Below are 15,351 nucleotides of genomic sequence, written 5' to 3' on the forward strand. Positions count from 1 at the left end.
GTCTGAATCCGATCCAAAACTGATCTAAAATCTCATCTATCATCCCAACTATTTAAAATAAACGACTAAAAGGAGAATGATTAGTTGTCATATTAATTCATTCGATAAATATATGTTTCATTATTCAATTTTCATTTATATGTAATTAAATTATGGATGGTTTTAATTTGAGAATTAATGCATATTTTTTTTATATATATTTTTGATAAATAAAATCGTAAAATACTGAATATTTTGCATACAAGTTGTATGTGAATCAGATCCAAAACTAATTAAAAATTGACCCACTGGCTTAGCGAGTCACCCATTATATTGGCGGGTTGGGTTTGGATTTAACAAACTCGATACGATTAGTAATTGGGTCGGGTTTGGGTTTGCTTTCCTAACACGTTATCCGAATATAACACGACACGAACCCGACCCAACACAACCCATTGTCACCCCAATGCAAAAGGTTATTTATAGTATTTTATTATAAAAAGTTATTGTAGAGTAAGGAGAACTTATATGAGTTATCGCGGGCTTAGAGATTAGATTGGAATAGAGATGCTAGGAGATTTAAAGAGATAAAACTTAGATTGAAAACGAGACAAAAACACAAACACATTGTGACAAAACACGATTGGGGCCACCTTCTTTAACGTAGGAGTTTCACTATCACTATACCATAACAGGATATTACTAACGGCAAAAAACTGTTGCTAATAATTTTCACAATGCTTTTTAAGCGCTGCAAATATGGCATGAGTAAAATGTTGAAAATGTTTGCAACGGTTAATAAGCGTTGCAAACATAAATTTCCAATGTTTATTAACCGTTGCAATAATAATTTGTAACATTTTTTATAACTATTTTGTACACAAATTTAAAACCTTTGCAACGGATTTTTTTATTTCACAAACGTTTTTTAAACGTTAGTAATGTGTTAAAAATATTACCAGCGATTCTTAACCGTTGCAAAGTTGTTAGTTAATTTTAAAAAAATAATTTAAAAGTCGTTTGTAACGGTTATAAACCGTTGAGGATGGGTTGTTGATAAAAAAAAAATCTCATATTTTATAGCGACTAGCTTAACCTACAAAAAGATGCCCCTCTTGCACCATCATCCTCCGAGTCAAGGCAATCAACAAAATCATTACGTCTTGTATCATTCAAGCTTTGCAACTGCAACAACTGACCCTCTAATTCTTGAATCTTCGAAACATAACTTTTCACTAAATCGCAGTCCTGAAATGCATACAAAAACATCAATATCAATGACCAACCAACCAAATTTGAAATTAAATATAAAAAACAAAGTTTACATTGTAAAATAAATAATAACAATAATAATAGTACTAATATTTTAATAATAATAACAAGAACAACAATAATAATAAGTGTGTCAAACCTGCTGTTTATCCCCACTCTCGATCTCATCCCAGGATTTACCATTTCGAACAAACTCAATTTTCAAAAACAGTTTATCTTTTTCAACCTGACAAATTCAGACAGTTATTGTAAGACTAAACGTGGAGATATAAATGCATATTAACATAATAGTCACAAACAACAGTTCATACCATTATACAAAAGGAAGTCAATTCAAAGTTTTTCAATTTTGTTCTCAAGTATATGAATAATAGACTCTATGAAATACACGTGGGATGCTTACTGAAACAACAATAACAACATTGAAAAAAAATTGTCCAACAAACCTGAGCATCAAAAAGCACGATGTGCTAGCTATTCACAGTTAAGTTGTCGTTCTCTAAGCTCCCGATGTAGTTCTGAATTACTTGCTTCCAGCAATGAAATTTTGTGCCTAAGAATCTAAGGAATAAAGAAAGTAAGAATTTTGGCAAAAGAGTATTGTTACTCTGTTAGTCAAGTTCTTAACAACGGCTTCATACCTGAAGCTCATCTGATGGTGTACCACCTTCTCCACGAAAATAGAGAAGCTCAGCTTGCAATTGCTCAACTTGGCTAGGCATTCTTTGCATTTGAGCTGTCATTGGTGTTAGAATAGTTGTATGAACACAAAGAACTAAAGTAGAACAAAAAAGAACAATGAAGAATAAAGAAAACCAAGGCGATTAAGTCAGTCCTTAAGGAAAGATTTTGCCTTCCAATTTGGCAAAAAGAGATTCAATTTAACGTTACTTTTGCACTTAGTCAAGTTAACTCTTAACAGCGGTTTGAGTTTTACTTTCATACCTTTAAGCTTTTCATCTGATGGTGTACCACCTTTCTCCACGAAAATTTAGATTCAGAAACCACTACCCAGCTTGCAAACCCCAACCATGCTCTAACTTGCACTAAAGGGCATTTGTTCATCTTTTTGCATTTGAGCTGTCATTGGGTCACGATTTATCCATGACACTTAGTTGAATAACATGGTATAGTAGATGTATTTGTATGCACTTATCTCAAAATCACGACTTACGATTGCTTTGTTCTGAATGTTGTGAGCACGATTTGCATATTTTTTAAGGTGTTCAGTGTCTCCTCCACATTTGAATCGGCAGGACTTACACAAGCTAGTTAAACAACATATAATATATGAAAAGAAATCTAATTACACACCTCTAAAATAAGCAAATAAGTTAGATCCAATCAGAAAAGGTTCAGATGACTATCATCCCATATTTCAACACTCATTTTCCCATTAAGACGCAATCCTCCAGTACCATTTAAACCTCAAAGTTTCATCTACCAGTCTCAGTAGCGATGGAGCAGTCAATCTCCCAACATCCATCTTTTCAGTGATGTTCCGCAAATATTTTAAATACCACCATATGCACAGGCAGTCCACATGGCGGCCCACATAAGATAATTAAAAAAGTGAGAGTAGTCAAGTTGGTAAGAAAAAGAAAACCCTAACTGTCATACCAATCATCCGTAATGTATCCTCATTGTTGATTCCATCATATATAATTATGTCAAATTTTGATTGTGGCTGGTTTCTCTTGGTTGCAGTCATTCCTAAGAACCCTACAAACTGGTTAAGTTCCAAGGCAACAAAAATGGAATCCATCCCAGGTAACACCCCAAGCTCTTCACCCACAACCTAATAATTATAGAGTCAAGGGGTGTAAGCAAAACAATACATACAAAGGGACTAATCAAGGCTAACTTGACTTTTGACAAATGTTAGTTTCATATAATAAAAATGAGATCATTACGTACCCACCCCTTCAAGAACACCTTGGGTCAATTTAAGCCTAGCATCTGCTTGCTTCAGCTGGTTAAGAGGTCCAAGTAGCATCTGCACATATATTAGTTTGTATTGAGTCCTATTGATGGAAATGTAACTATTAAATTGAATAAAACAGGAAGAAAGGAAGCATCACACTGCACACACACTGCACTTTAGTGGTCTCCAGCCTAACAGTCGAGAGGTTGCTTTTGCATACAGTAGGAGAGGTAACAATCTTACAATCCATGATATATTCAACAGTTGGGTATTGAGAGTGAGTTACTAAGCACGTCTTGAGACCATCACGCATTTGCATAAAAGTAGGCATCATATAATGAAAGAAAAAGACAGACCCGTTAATTCAACAAATAATATTGTTTTCAGCTATCCAAATGACCAAAAAAAGGGAAAACAATATATATTCTAAATTGAGATTCTTATATTTAAATTCAAGGGACAAGACAACTGTACCTAAGTTGCAAGAACAGCGGAAGTAGTTTTCCCTGAACCACTTTTATCCAAGAAAGTTACCAGTCTTGTCGTATTCTACGACCCAGTCTCCTCCTTCGAACCTACTGCCATAATCAAACCCAAACACTTTTTCCTACTTCTTAAACTATATTTGGAATTAGGATTTGGTTGTATGAAAGACGACGAAACTGCAAAAAAAGAGGATGACCAAGAAATAGTAGCCATTTTCATAAGCAAAAAAGTTTGTCTGAAGAGTTGGAAACATCACTGTCGGCTTGGATATATGCATACAGAAAACCTCTTGGGGGCCAGGGGTACGCCCATCTGTTTAGTAAAATATGGATAGAACAAATCTGGGTGTGTGGGGAATATGGACATGTTTATTAAAAATAAGAATAGGAGGATACTGTGGGAGGGGGAACATAAGACTAATACCTTGATTGGCTATTCATGCTATGCAGCCATATCCTCCTTTTGTTCTAACTTCTGTTTCTCTTATTTGTATTGGATTTCTGACAGGTGCAGCTACCTTTGTTGCAGAGACTTCAAGCAAATCGAATACTTATTTAAAAATCTTTAGCACAAAAACGAATAAAAACAAAAATTCAGCTACAAAAAACACAGTCAACAACACAGCTTCAAAAGTTATATTTCAAATGTTAAACTAGCTCGCTATAAAGAGAAAGTGCAAATGGTTTACCTCAATGAATGTCATTTTGATTAGAAACCCAACATTGTCTTTCATATCTCCAATCTTCAAAAATATAGTCTCCATCACTTTTGGAATAATCCCACCACTATGTCTCTCCCGTATAATTGGTTCCCATAGTGTAAGTCTTTCCATAACCAGTCTAATCCAGACACCCAAACACAAAACAACGTTTTAATATCATACAAATTAATAAACAACACAAGCTACAAACTAAAAAAACAACAACAACTAACTATACCTGGACGTAAGCAAGACCAGTGGCATTGTAACCATGGAATAGTGCATCAACCAACGAAGCAGAACCGCATAATTGTCCACCATTTTCTCTCCTCCTTTATCCGGCTTGGGACCAACAGCGCAAAGACTTTCATTACTTTGCACTGGCAGAGTTAAAAACGGGGTTGTTGTCTCTTCAACCTGCAAAAAACAAAAAACTTTCATAATATAACATTCAGACAATAAACATTCTTATAAACCATCTAACCATTATAACAAGCTATAATGCACAAGTTCGTTATGTCATTCTTACATCTTGCAAAAAGCTCGTACCATTACTTACAAAAAACATACTCAAAAAACCAAAATAGATGAAGTCTGCATATCCCACACAATAGATTACTCATACTGCAACCTTGATTCAAGCCAAATCAAAGGCCCCCCTTCAACAAAATCACTAAGGTCCGAACAACCAAATTGATCATAAATAGGAGCATTGGGAACCAAGACTTCTTGGATGTAGATCTTTTTCTCCCCTCCAAGGATGACTCTGCCATGGCAAATATTAGCAGTGGTTGTCATAGCACATTCCCTAGCAACCGGAACACCATCTCTACCTAATAGGGTAACCTTAAGAGGTGGACTCAACATTTCAGCAGGAGGGTTCACATATTCAAACATATTCATTAAATTATATTAAGACGAACTGAGTTAGAACCAACATCGGTTCCGGGTGTTGTATCCCCATGCGACAGTTGACTATTTGACATTCCATTGTTGGTTACAAGCTTAAGCACAGCCTGCCAAAATGAATGACAAAACTAAGATTTATATATATGATGAAAGTAATAAGTTTTATATTTAAGACAAACTCACCATCAACACACCCTCAACTCTAGCTATGGAGGACTTCATCTCACTCATTTCACCCTTAAATTCAGAATTTGATGAAGACCTTGCTTGTGCTAATATCACCTTCGCAATACTTGTACGTTTTAATTGATTCTTAGAGAGGTTAGAGCTAATTAATTCCACGAGTCATATTCCTTTTGTCCACGTACTCCTAAGACTTTGGTCAATTCGTCATTATCAAAATCAAGATAAGTTGCACCGCCCTCTCCACTTGAAGTTGCATTTTTTATTTTCTTTTGAGCAGCCTCCACCAATTCCTAGTGTTTTCCATGGAAATTAGTTAAAAACTAACAAGTTAGTACAAACTTAAGGTAAATCAGTCGAGAAAAAATTGTCTATAATAATAAAGTAACGAACTAACAGCCTGCACACTAGTTTGTGCATCATTTACAAATGGAAATATTATGCCAAAGACTTAACCAAATTATAGTTGGAACTCAAGTGAAATGCAAACTCACAAAACGGGCTTGAGTGCTCTTCAAAATAGTTCCATTACGATGTTCATGTTCTGCTTTCCAGTTGTCTACCTGTCCGTGTATCTTGCCAGGATTTTCTTTATTCTACATGTACATTGGTAAATAATTGTTAGCATATCGTGATCAAAATTTAAAAGTTTATGGAAAGACACCTACCATTTTATGCAACATGTTGGCATACGTATCCCACCCAAGTGCATGTCGAGAATCATTCGGTTTTATATTCTCACCATTATTCGCATTTCTTGCCATCACTTCAGGAGTGTTCTCATATAGTACAAACTGTTCCCAATGATTTGGATCAATGCCAGCTGGGCATGTGGTGATTTGTTTTTCCAAGGTCTTAAACTTACTCAATATATATTTTCTCAAGGCCCATTTTCATATCTAAACTTAGTACAAAAGTTTTTTTTCTGCATATGAACGAACTAGTGTTTGGTCGACATTTGTAACTTCAAATTCTCGCTGTAAAACACAAATTATATAGTAATGTGAATGAAGCTAGAACTCAAAATGTCTAGTATGCATTAAAAAAAATGAGAGGTAAACCTTACCATTAAGGCATTCCAAACCTTATCCTTGAAGTCAGGATGTACAAGCCTCCAATCAATGTAACTAATTGGGATACGAGCTCGAATGAGACTACCATCACGAGTATTCCATCTGGCGGCATTATCATCAACGACAACACCATCAATATCAATCAATACAGGTAATTTCCCAACATTTTCTGATTCTTGCATGTTGTCTGAAGGCTGAGATGCATGTGAGCCAGAAGATTGAGATGCACTAGGTTGTGGTTGACCTGATACCATTTCAAATAAAATCCTAACATATATATATTGCAAAATAGTCTATTAGTAGTCTAGTACTAAAAAATATAATCATGAAAGGTGAGAAAGAATAATAAATAAAAGTATATACACAATTCAATCCAAACAAATTAAAGTATTTCATTACCTTATCACACATACCACCAATCTAATAAACCCCAGAGAGATACATAACAAACAAAATGAATAATAATAAAAATATACACAATAGCATACATATTAAGTATGTAAACTTTAAAGCAAAAAATTATATCATGGTTTGGAAACTACAACAATTACAATCAGGTTAAGCATTTCATCAAAGGATTCAAATTAGGTTGGTCTTCAAGGGTAGATTGGAAAACAGTTGGTACATCTAGGGAGTCAACTCCACACGTCAATCGCCTCGGTGAATGGATGACTACCGACCAATTAGGATTTTTCAAGTCCTTCGAGTAAAACACTTGACTAGCTTTGGAAGTGAGAATGACCGGCTCATCAAAGTACTAATCAACACTTTTCATCTTATTAAGATTGACTAACACCAAATTAGAGTCTAGACAAAGCTTGCAGCCATTGGTTTTGTCCTCCACCCTTACCTAATTGCAATAAAAGGCTACTTGTTGAAAGTCTATATAGTCCAGCTCTAATATTTGTTTAATATTAACCCCATACCACTTCATCAATGCATCTACTGGATTTTTGTCTTTCCTACTTGATGTAAACGAAATGATTGCCTCCATGCAAACACCACTATCTTGTGTGGCAATTGTTTCGTCATGTGACTTAGTAGAAAAAACAAAACCATTGATATATACGGTACTTTCTATACATTTTAGCTTGGTGCAATAGTCCTTCAACTAATCGCCATAAGTCACTCTTGGTTTCGTTTGCAGCCAATAAATGTAAAAAACGATAGTTAGAAAGCTATTATTACTAACTTATGATTTCCTATTTAACTAATGGATGAATTAAACAATACCTTGTTATATAACCAGACAATGAAATTTGTTTGTATATGCATTTCTGACTTTGCAACCCCTTTTCCTCTACCACGAGATTGTAAGGAGTGGTATTCACTACAAATCGTTCATGCAATTACGCATGAGTATTTTCATGTAGAGCACTAGAGTGGGTTTAGAAACCAAATGTATCAAAAAAACACACACCTATAGTAATCATCAAGCTTTTCGACGTCTAGTCAAAACAGGACCCATCTACGTATTTGAATCCATTGTTTAACACTTAGGGTCACAGTCTTACCATCAAGCAAAGGCCCTTCTTCACTATACTCGCCATCTTCATCCAGAAAGGTCACACGCTTGGATTTATGATTTTCATCTAGTGAATTGGGCATATATTCCATAACATACCTAACTGACTCATAAACAATATACTACTCTGCAATGGACCATTCAACATATCGTTTATTGCTGGGAATATTTTTACACTTTTTCATCGCCCTATTAGAATAAGAAATTTAAGTATACACTTTCAAATTTTAAAATCCAATTAAAGAAAAAGCTAGAGAAGATATTAAGGTAAAAGTAATTTACATACCATTCAAATGGAAACATCCACCTTTGATGCATAGTTCCACAAAGTAGCGCTTCATCAGCCAAATGCACCATGAGGTGGATGTTGATATAAAAAAAAAAAGGTGGAAAATATTTTTCAAGCACGCACAATGCTTCTGCAACCATGTACTTGGCCTCTTGAATATGTTGTCAGACTAAGACTTTAGAGCACAACAAGTTGAAGAATAAGTTTATCTGATGAATAGCTCTTTGTAGGTCACGATGTTTAGGAAAAGCATGTTGAAGCAATACAGGTAGCAAATAACACATAATGACATGATAGTCATGTGATTTCATTACGAGCAAACCAAGTGGATTTAAAGTGACAATGTTGCTCAGATTTGATGAGAAACCATAAGGAAACTTTAAGTCCTTCAAAATTTTACAGAAGTTTAACTTCTCGTCTTTAGTTAAGACAAATGGAGCCTTTGGTTTTATTGGTTTCCCTGTGACTGGGTCTGATTGCATCCATTGACCACTATGAATTCGCATCTTCCTCATATATTCTCGCGCACCTACTATATCTTTTGACTTGTCTTTCTTGTCTAGGATGTAATTTAGTAGATGTTTTGCAACATTTTTCTCAGTATGCATCACATCAACAACATGTCGGGATTTATGAGTGGGCCAATAGGGCATATCCCAAAAAATAAACCTTTTATACCAAGCTTCTGTAACTTGAACATCTTCATCATCTACACTATCATCCAAATTCACATCAGATGTGCTTCTTTTGCTACCTGTTGGGATTTTACCCGGCTTATACTTGATATGACTCACCTGTTGCATAACTTTTTCACCACTTAACCTAAGTGGAGCAATGTTCAACTCTTCAGTCTTAAGTCCCAAGTATTTGCCTGACCGAAACGGGTGACCCAACAGAAGAAAGATGCGATAGTTTGTGTAAACAATCTTTTTTGCATGCTTAAGATATATCGATTGAGTGTTATATGAACAAATCGGACATGCTTTATAACCATGTGTTATGCATGCCGCTAGGTTTCCAAAAGCAGGAAAATCATGAATACCCCACATTAGCACAACTCTCAAGGTAAAACGCTGTTTTTTATGCATGTCATAAGCCAGCACCCCTTCCTTCCACAACTGTTTCCAACTCCTCATACAATGGCTAGAGAAAAACGTCGATATCTTGACTTGGTGCCTTCCGCCCAGGTATCAGCAAACACATCATTTGGAACTCTGGTTTCATACATAATGAAGTGGGGAGATTATAAGGTACCAAGCAAGTAAACAGGCCAACAAATAGCTAGTGGATTGTATTCCACGGGGATTGAAACCATCAGTTGCAATTCCAAGCCAAACATTATGCCCTTCCTGAGCAAAATTAGGGCAACTTTTTTTACATGTTTTCCACTGGATTGAGTCGATAGGATGTCACATATGATCCCAATAAGGTGTAGCTCAGTCGTGCCATGTTATTTCGTTCGCTATCCATGGGATAGTGTACAACCTCTTGAGCCTTGGAATCAAAGGAAAATGTCTCAAAACTTTATTCAACTATTTTGTTTCTTTCTTACCTATCTTTCCTTCTTTCACTTTGTATCTAGGTGTTTTACACTAACGACATTCCGTTAAATTAGCATCATCTTTTCAGTATAACATACAATTGTTCTCACATGCATCAATACTTGTTGCTTTCATTCCTAGATCTTTCGGCATTGTTTTCATTACAGGGTACTTTGATGGCAAAGTGATTCCTTATGGGAACCATATCCTCAAAAGGGACAAAAGTGCAGACACACTAGTTCCCGACCAACCATATTTTTTTTTCAAGTTATGAAGGTCAACAATTGCCGAAAGTGTAGTAACAAAAGCCTCACATGAAGGGTATAACTTTTGTTATGCCATATTCTTGTATTCATTGTATCTCTTCCCCAAATAAGGTTCAAGAACAGGTGGTGGTTCAAAATCCCCCATATTATTTTCTTCATCCTCATTCAAATCACCTGCAACTACTTCATACACTCCATAAGAAGCCTCAACAAAATTCCCTATCCCAAGCCCTTCAGTCTCAGTGTTTTATTCTTATGTCACTGCCTCCACCATCGATCCGTACATGGGTTCTCACCATGTAAAACCCATATACGATAATTCTTATCCATCCCGTACCTGATCAAATGTCTAGAGATTGTACCAAACACAAAGCTTTTTCCATTTTGGCATTCTCTACAAGGACAAGGACACGTGGTCAAGCCGCGGTTGTTCACAGTCGGAAATTGAATGAAATCAGCCACCCCTCGTTTGTACACATCTCCAAATCTGTTCAATTAATTCATCCACTCTTTCTAAAAAATTAGACATGTGGGGGGGTTTAACAAGCACATTATGTAATTTAGGATTCAACGACTTATGAAAAAGCCTTACTTTTGATCTAAGGCTTTTGCGTAAGTCGTTGAATCCTAAATTTGACTCCAACTACATCAAAAGTAAGCTCTAAGTTGGTTCAGTGCAGCTGGCCTAGGTAGCAAGCAACACTAGTATTCTCGAAATTCTAGATAAGTCTATGATATTAAAGGAATAACTATAAATAGACTTAATTAACTACGTAATTGGTGTGTACACTACCAATTAACTCCTAGGGATACATAAAACAAGTATACATTGATCCACAAGTGTATAAATACATGAAACTTCTTAGCCTTAAAAGTACCCTTCAAACGAATTAAGTGAGTATCAACAAGGCAAGGAATCAAAACTAATTCTACAGAGTAATCAAAGACACAATTAAGCCAAATTCCAGCCACTAAAATCTACAAAGACATCCTTGACAAGCAACATAACAAAAGAGAATATGCAACCACAAAAGAAAGTTTTAATATAATGATAATATGCAAATAATAGAAAGATGTTCATGTACCTGTATTCACCTACACAGACTTGTCTGCAAACATACAAAAAGAATATTAGTTCTTAGAAGTAGAGCACTCGCAGCCTAAAACGTAAACTGGCAAAGGTTCAAGTTTATAAATAATGTAAAACAAAAGATTAATTAGTAAAGGTGAAACCCTAGTCCATCAATCATTCAAATACTAGAGAAATCATTTACTACAATAAAACACATATTTTTTTTATCGATTAAAAACAAATCACAATTTCAACAAAACAAAAAGTTAAGCCCATAATCAAAGTCGACGGTTTTCTGGTGGTGGGCGATAACCTAAAAATCAAAATCCCAAACCCAAACCTAAAGCCGAAATCAAAGCTTTGAAATTTAATATGTATAATGAGAAAAAAAAATAAATCAAAGCTTTGAACTTTATTTGGTTTTTTTTTGTGGGAAAATCTACACAGGAATATGGAATATCAACAACTTCCAAAATTCACTCACACAACTACCAATTTAACAAGGTGAGTATGTTTGGTGTCCAACTGGTTCTTTCTAACTTAAATTTTTATACTACATAAGTGCATTGTTATTCGTTTTTAAATATTTTTTTTTCAGTTTTCGTCCCTAGTCAAGATAAACACGCTTATAAGATTTCAGTTATTTGGATAAGCCAATAATGTTTCATCATCTCGGTACATAAATTAAAAATTTAAGGAGTGATGGTGGAAAACATAATTAAACAATCGAGAGATGATTTCACAAATACAAATATTATGACCTATCAACTATCCACTCCTTTGTTGACACTATACTTTTCACTTCATAACATAATGAACTTGCAGGTCATTTCACTTAAATTTGGTTACCATTCCATCTCCTTAAACAAACTTTCTTGCATCAAAATAATCAACTAAGGTTAATTATGCTAATCAATGCGACACCAACATCTACAAAGCAGCTTAAACACAATCACAATCGTACATCCATCACATCATGCAAAGGGACTTCAATAAAGTCAAAATTTAAGCAAGCCCAACAAAAAGATAAAAACTTTGAGTTACAAAAACAGCATTATCATACTTGGAGGCCAAAAAGATTAAAACTTTGAGAGAAGAGAAGGGAGTGGGAGATAGAGATAGAGAGGATAGCGGCAATGATAGGGAGAGGAGAGAGAGAGGTTGTGTTTTATGTCCTTTATGTTTCGACGAAATAACGAGTGCGATTTTATTTTGTTTCCCTCTTTCGCCTAAAATTTTAAGTTTCTAACACTTACCCTACGGTTTGCTCTAATTTGAAAGCGTTAGCAATTAATTATTGAAATTCCTCCGAATTAAAGCAACACTTATCAACATTCGCAATGCTTACATAGCGTAGGCAATTTACCAATGGTAAAAAAGTGTTACAAAGTTGTATCAGCCTAATATATGACTACTAAGACGACTGGTGTGTTCGGGGCTGGGGCAACATAACGGAAGAAGACGAATGAGCACGGGGTATAGTCCGCGAATAATGTGAAGGCCGCGGACTCTGGAAGTGCGAGGAGATCAGTGGAGTTACTATGATTTGAGGGAGATGTTGGATAGGGAAAGAAAGAGTCGAGAGCACGAGCCAAGACACGATCTCGAGGAGAGATTGTGGGGGCGGTTCCAGGACGTGGGGCATGTAAGGAGATCATGGAAACAGAAGAACGGTTAGAGAAGATGGGAGTGGTTAAAGAAAGAGGGCGGTTAGGAAGTATATAAAGAGGAGGGATGAGAAAGAGAAAAAAGGACGAGAGAAGAGAGAGAGGAGTTTATAGGTTGTAATTATGGACAACACATTTGGCGCCGTCTGTGGGGAACGAGAGGAAAGCATACGATCAAGTGATTGATAAGAAGAAGGTGTGAAGATGGCAACCATAGCTAAGAAAACAAGAGGGAGACCCAAAAAGTGAGGACCGAGGGGTTGATGAAACCAGAGTGTGGAAATGGAGGGATGGAGGAGTTGGAAGAGGAAGTTCCCCGAGGTTGGGGGAAGCAACCAGTTATTCTGAGGAAGAGATAGGAAGGTTGAGAAATGAGAATGAGAGTCCGAGGAGAGAAAGGGAATCCACGGGGAGGAGGAGATAAGGGAGCCAGAAAATAGTGAAGTAGAAGGCCAGCATAAGGAAGTGCGTCATAAACCACAAGGCGATACGGGGGAAGGCATTACCATGGAGATGGTCCAAGCGATGATCGAGAAAGACAGAGAAATGAATCGGGTGGCGGAGAGGGAAAGTCAAGTGGTGGTGAAGAAGGTGGTGGCTGGACTCAATCAGAATCCGCTAGCCGATGCAGTCTGGAACGCCGAGGTGCCCAAGCGATTCGCGCAACCAAGATTCGAGAGATACGACGGGAAGGGGGATCCTGCGGACCACTTGCACCATTTCAGGCAACAGATGCCGTTGTGGCAAGAGATTAAATATGATGGGCTCCGTTGCATGATGTTTCCCGCCAGTTTGAAGGGTGGAGCGTCAGACTGGTATTATAGGTTGGCATCGCGGAGTATAACCAAGTTCGAGGAGTTGGAGCAAGCATTTGTAGACCATTTTATCCATCAGAAACGAAGGGTAGTGGATATTGCGGATCTATTTAACGTCAAACAGAAGTCCGGCGAGACACTCAGGGAATTCTTGTGTAGATTCAAGGAGGAGACCCTCAGGGTGGAAAGTATGGACGAGCACACCGCAGTCATTGCTTTCCAGCATAGACTGAAGCCGGGAACTAGAGTCCACGAATCTGTATCCAAAATCGAGGTTACAACGTTGCATGCGCTGTATCCAAAAGTGGAGAAGTACATCCGCTATGAGGATATGTTGCAGAGAAATGCTAAGGAGCCGAGGAAGTCAGAGAAGTCAATACAGAGTGTAGAACAGGAAGACCGGAAAGACAAAGGAAAGGCTGCGATAAGAGAAGGGGGAGCCTATAGAGAGGCGGCCCGCAAATCGGAGAGAGGCAGAGATCAAGTTAGGAGGGAGATCCGCGAACGAAAACCATATCGCGATGTAGAGTCCACACCGTTGAACAAACCATTGGACGAAATCTTGCCACTGATTAAAGGGATGCAGCATTATGAAGGTCCGCGAAGCATACCCAGGGAGATAGAAGATAAACCATTTTGTACTTACCATCAGATCCGAAATCATACTACAAATGAGTGTTTCGCACTGCGATGGTTGATAGAAAGAATGGTAGAGAAAGGATTGTTAAGGGAATTTATCAAGGAGATACACCCAGTGGACAGAGCACCAGCCGTGGCCAGAATATTAGGAACAATCAATGTCATATATAGTGGGGAGACAATGGGGAGGAATGCACACAGGGATAAGGTGCGGAGAACTGCCAGCTTACAGCAGATAAATGAGGTTTCGTGTGTTCCGCGACCAGTGCCAGGGAACGCCCTAGGCGATGGAAGGATAGAGTTCACCCCATCCGAAGCGAAGAATCGCCTGCACACGGATGCATTGGTGATTACGGTAGCAGTGGGTAATTATATGGTGAAGAGGGTTTTGATATATTGTGGGAGTTCAGTAGATTTGTTATTTAAAGGCGCGATGGAGGAAATGTGCATCGAACAGAGGCAGATGAAACCCCCAAGAACAAATTTGTTTGGATTTAATGGCAGCCGAACCGAGCCCATGGGGGAATTATTATTACCAGTAACGGCGGGACCGGTGACGGTATTCACTCGTTTCATGATAGTGGACGCCGCTTCACAGTATAATGCAATTTTGGGGAGAAGATGGATCCACGAAATGAAAGCGATTCCATCCACATACTACCAGGTGATCCGCTTTCCGACTAACGGGGGAACGTATGAAATAAGAGGGGATCAGGTCGCAGCTCAAAATATTCACCAGGTGGTGGTTAAAGAATTGACCCGCGCACCGGAGAAGGAAGTGGAGGGGGAAAGCGAGTCCCCAGCATAGCAATTACAGACTGCGATGGCTAAGGGAGATGGGTCTGTGGGACAAAAGACCTTGACGGCGATCGCTGCCGCGAATCAATGTGAGGGGAAGAGGAGAAACTGGTGTCTGTTGGGGCCGAGTGGCCAGAGAGTTGAAAGGCAAAGTTAGTTGAGTTGTTAACAGAGAACATCGATGTTTTTGCGTGGTCGATTGAGGACTTGATT

At 37.5% G+C, this 15,351-nt stretch overlaps 2 protein-coding genes across 8 annotated transcripts; one reads left to right on the plus strand and one right to left on the minus strand.

Moving 5' to 3' along the window:
* Positions 1-68: 68 nt before the first annotated feature.
* LOC147521479 (ATPase GET3D, chloroplastic-like) lies at positions 69-6,767 on the minus strand. Of its 7 annotated transcripts, XM_086569433.1 has the most exons (9): positions 3,650-3,661; positions 3,344-3,470; positions 3,173-3,247; positions 2,872-3,049; positions 2,426-2,519; positions 1,893-1,987; positions 1,698-1,812; positions 1,391-1,477; positions 69-1,227 (listed from the first exon to the last, which is right to left on the minus strand). In XM_086569433.1, the coding sequence occupies exons 3-6, from the start codon at positions 3,245-3,247 to the stop codon at positions 1,966-1,968; spliced, it is 369 nt and encodes a 122-aa protein (XP_086425559.1). In that variant the 5' UTR covers positions 3,344-3,470; positions 3,650-3,661; the 3' UTR covers positions 69-1,227; positions 1,391-1,477; positions 1,698-1,812; positions 1,893-1,965. The 7 variants fall into 7 exon arrangements, with proteins under 7 accessions (XP_086425559.1, XP_086425238.1, XP_086425390.1 ...); XM_086569112.1 differs by lacking the exon at positions 3,650-3,661 and having other exon boundaries at positions 3,333-3,628; XM_086569372.1 differs by lacking the exons at positions 69-1,227; positions 1,391-1,477; positions 1,698-1,812; ... (1 more) ...; positions 2,426-2,519; positions 3,344-3,470 and adding exons at positions 4,085-4,192; positions 4,350-4,500; positions 4,600-4,778; ... (1 more) ...; positions 5,948-6,430; positions 6,520-6,767 and having other exon boundaries at positions 2,907-3,247; positions 3,650-3,837.
* A 6,626-nt stretch (positions 6,768-13,393) lies between these two features.
* LOC147521480 (uncharacterized) lies at positions 13,394-15,148 on the plus strand. The gene has a single exon (XM_086565781.1). The coding sequence runs from the start codon at positions 13,394-13,396 to the stop codon at positions 15,146-15,148; it is 1,755 nt and encodes a 584-aa protein (XP_086421907.1).
* Positions 15,149-15,351: the final 203 nt, after the last annotated feature.

The sequence above is a fragment of the Coptis chinensis genome, chromosome 1 (assembly GCF_015680905.1).
Source record: "Coptis chinensis isolate HL-2020 chromosome 1, ASM1568090v1, whole genome shotgun sequence".
Taxonomy (NCBI): Eukaryota; Viridiplantae; Streptophyta; class Magnoliopsida; order Ranunculales; family Ranunculaceae; genus Coptis; species Coptis chinensis.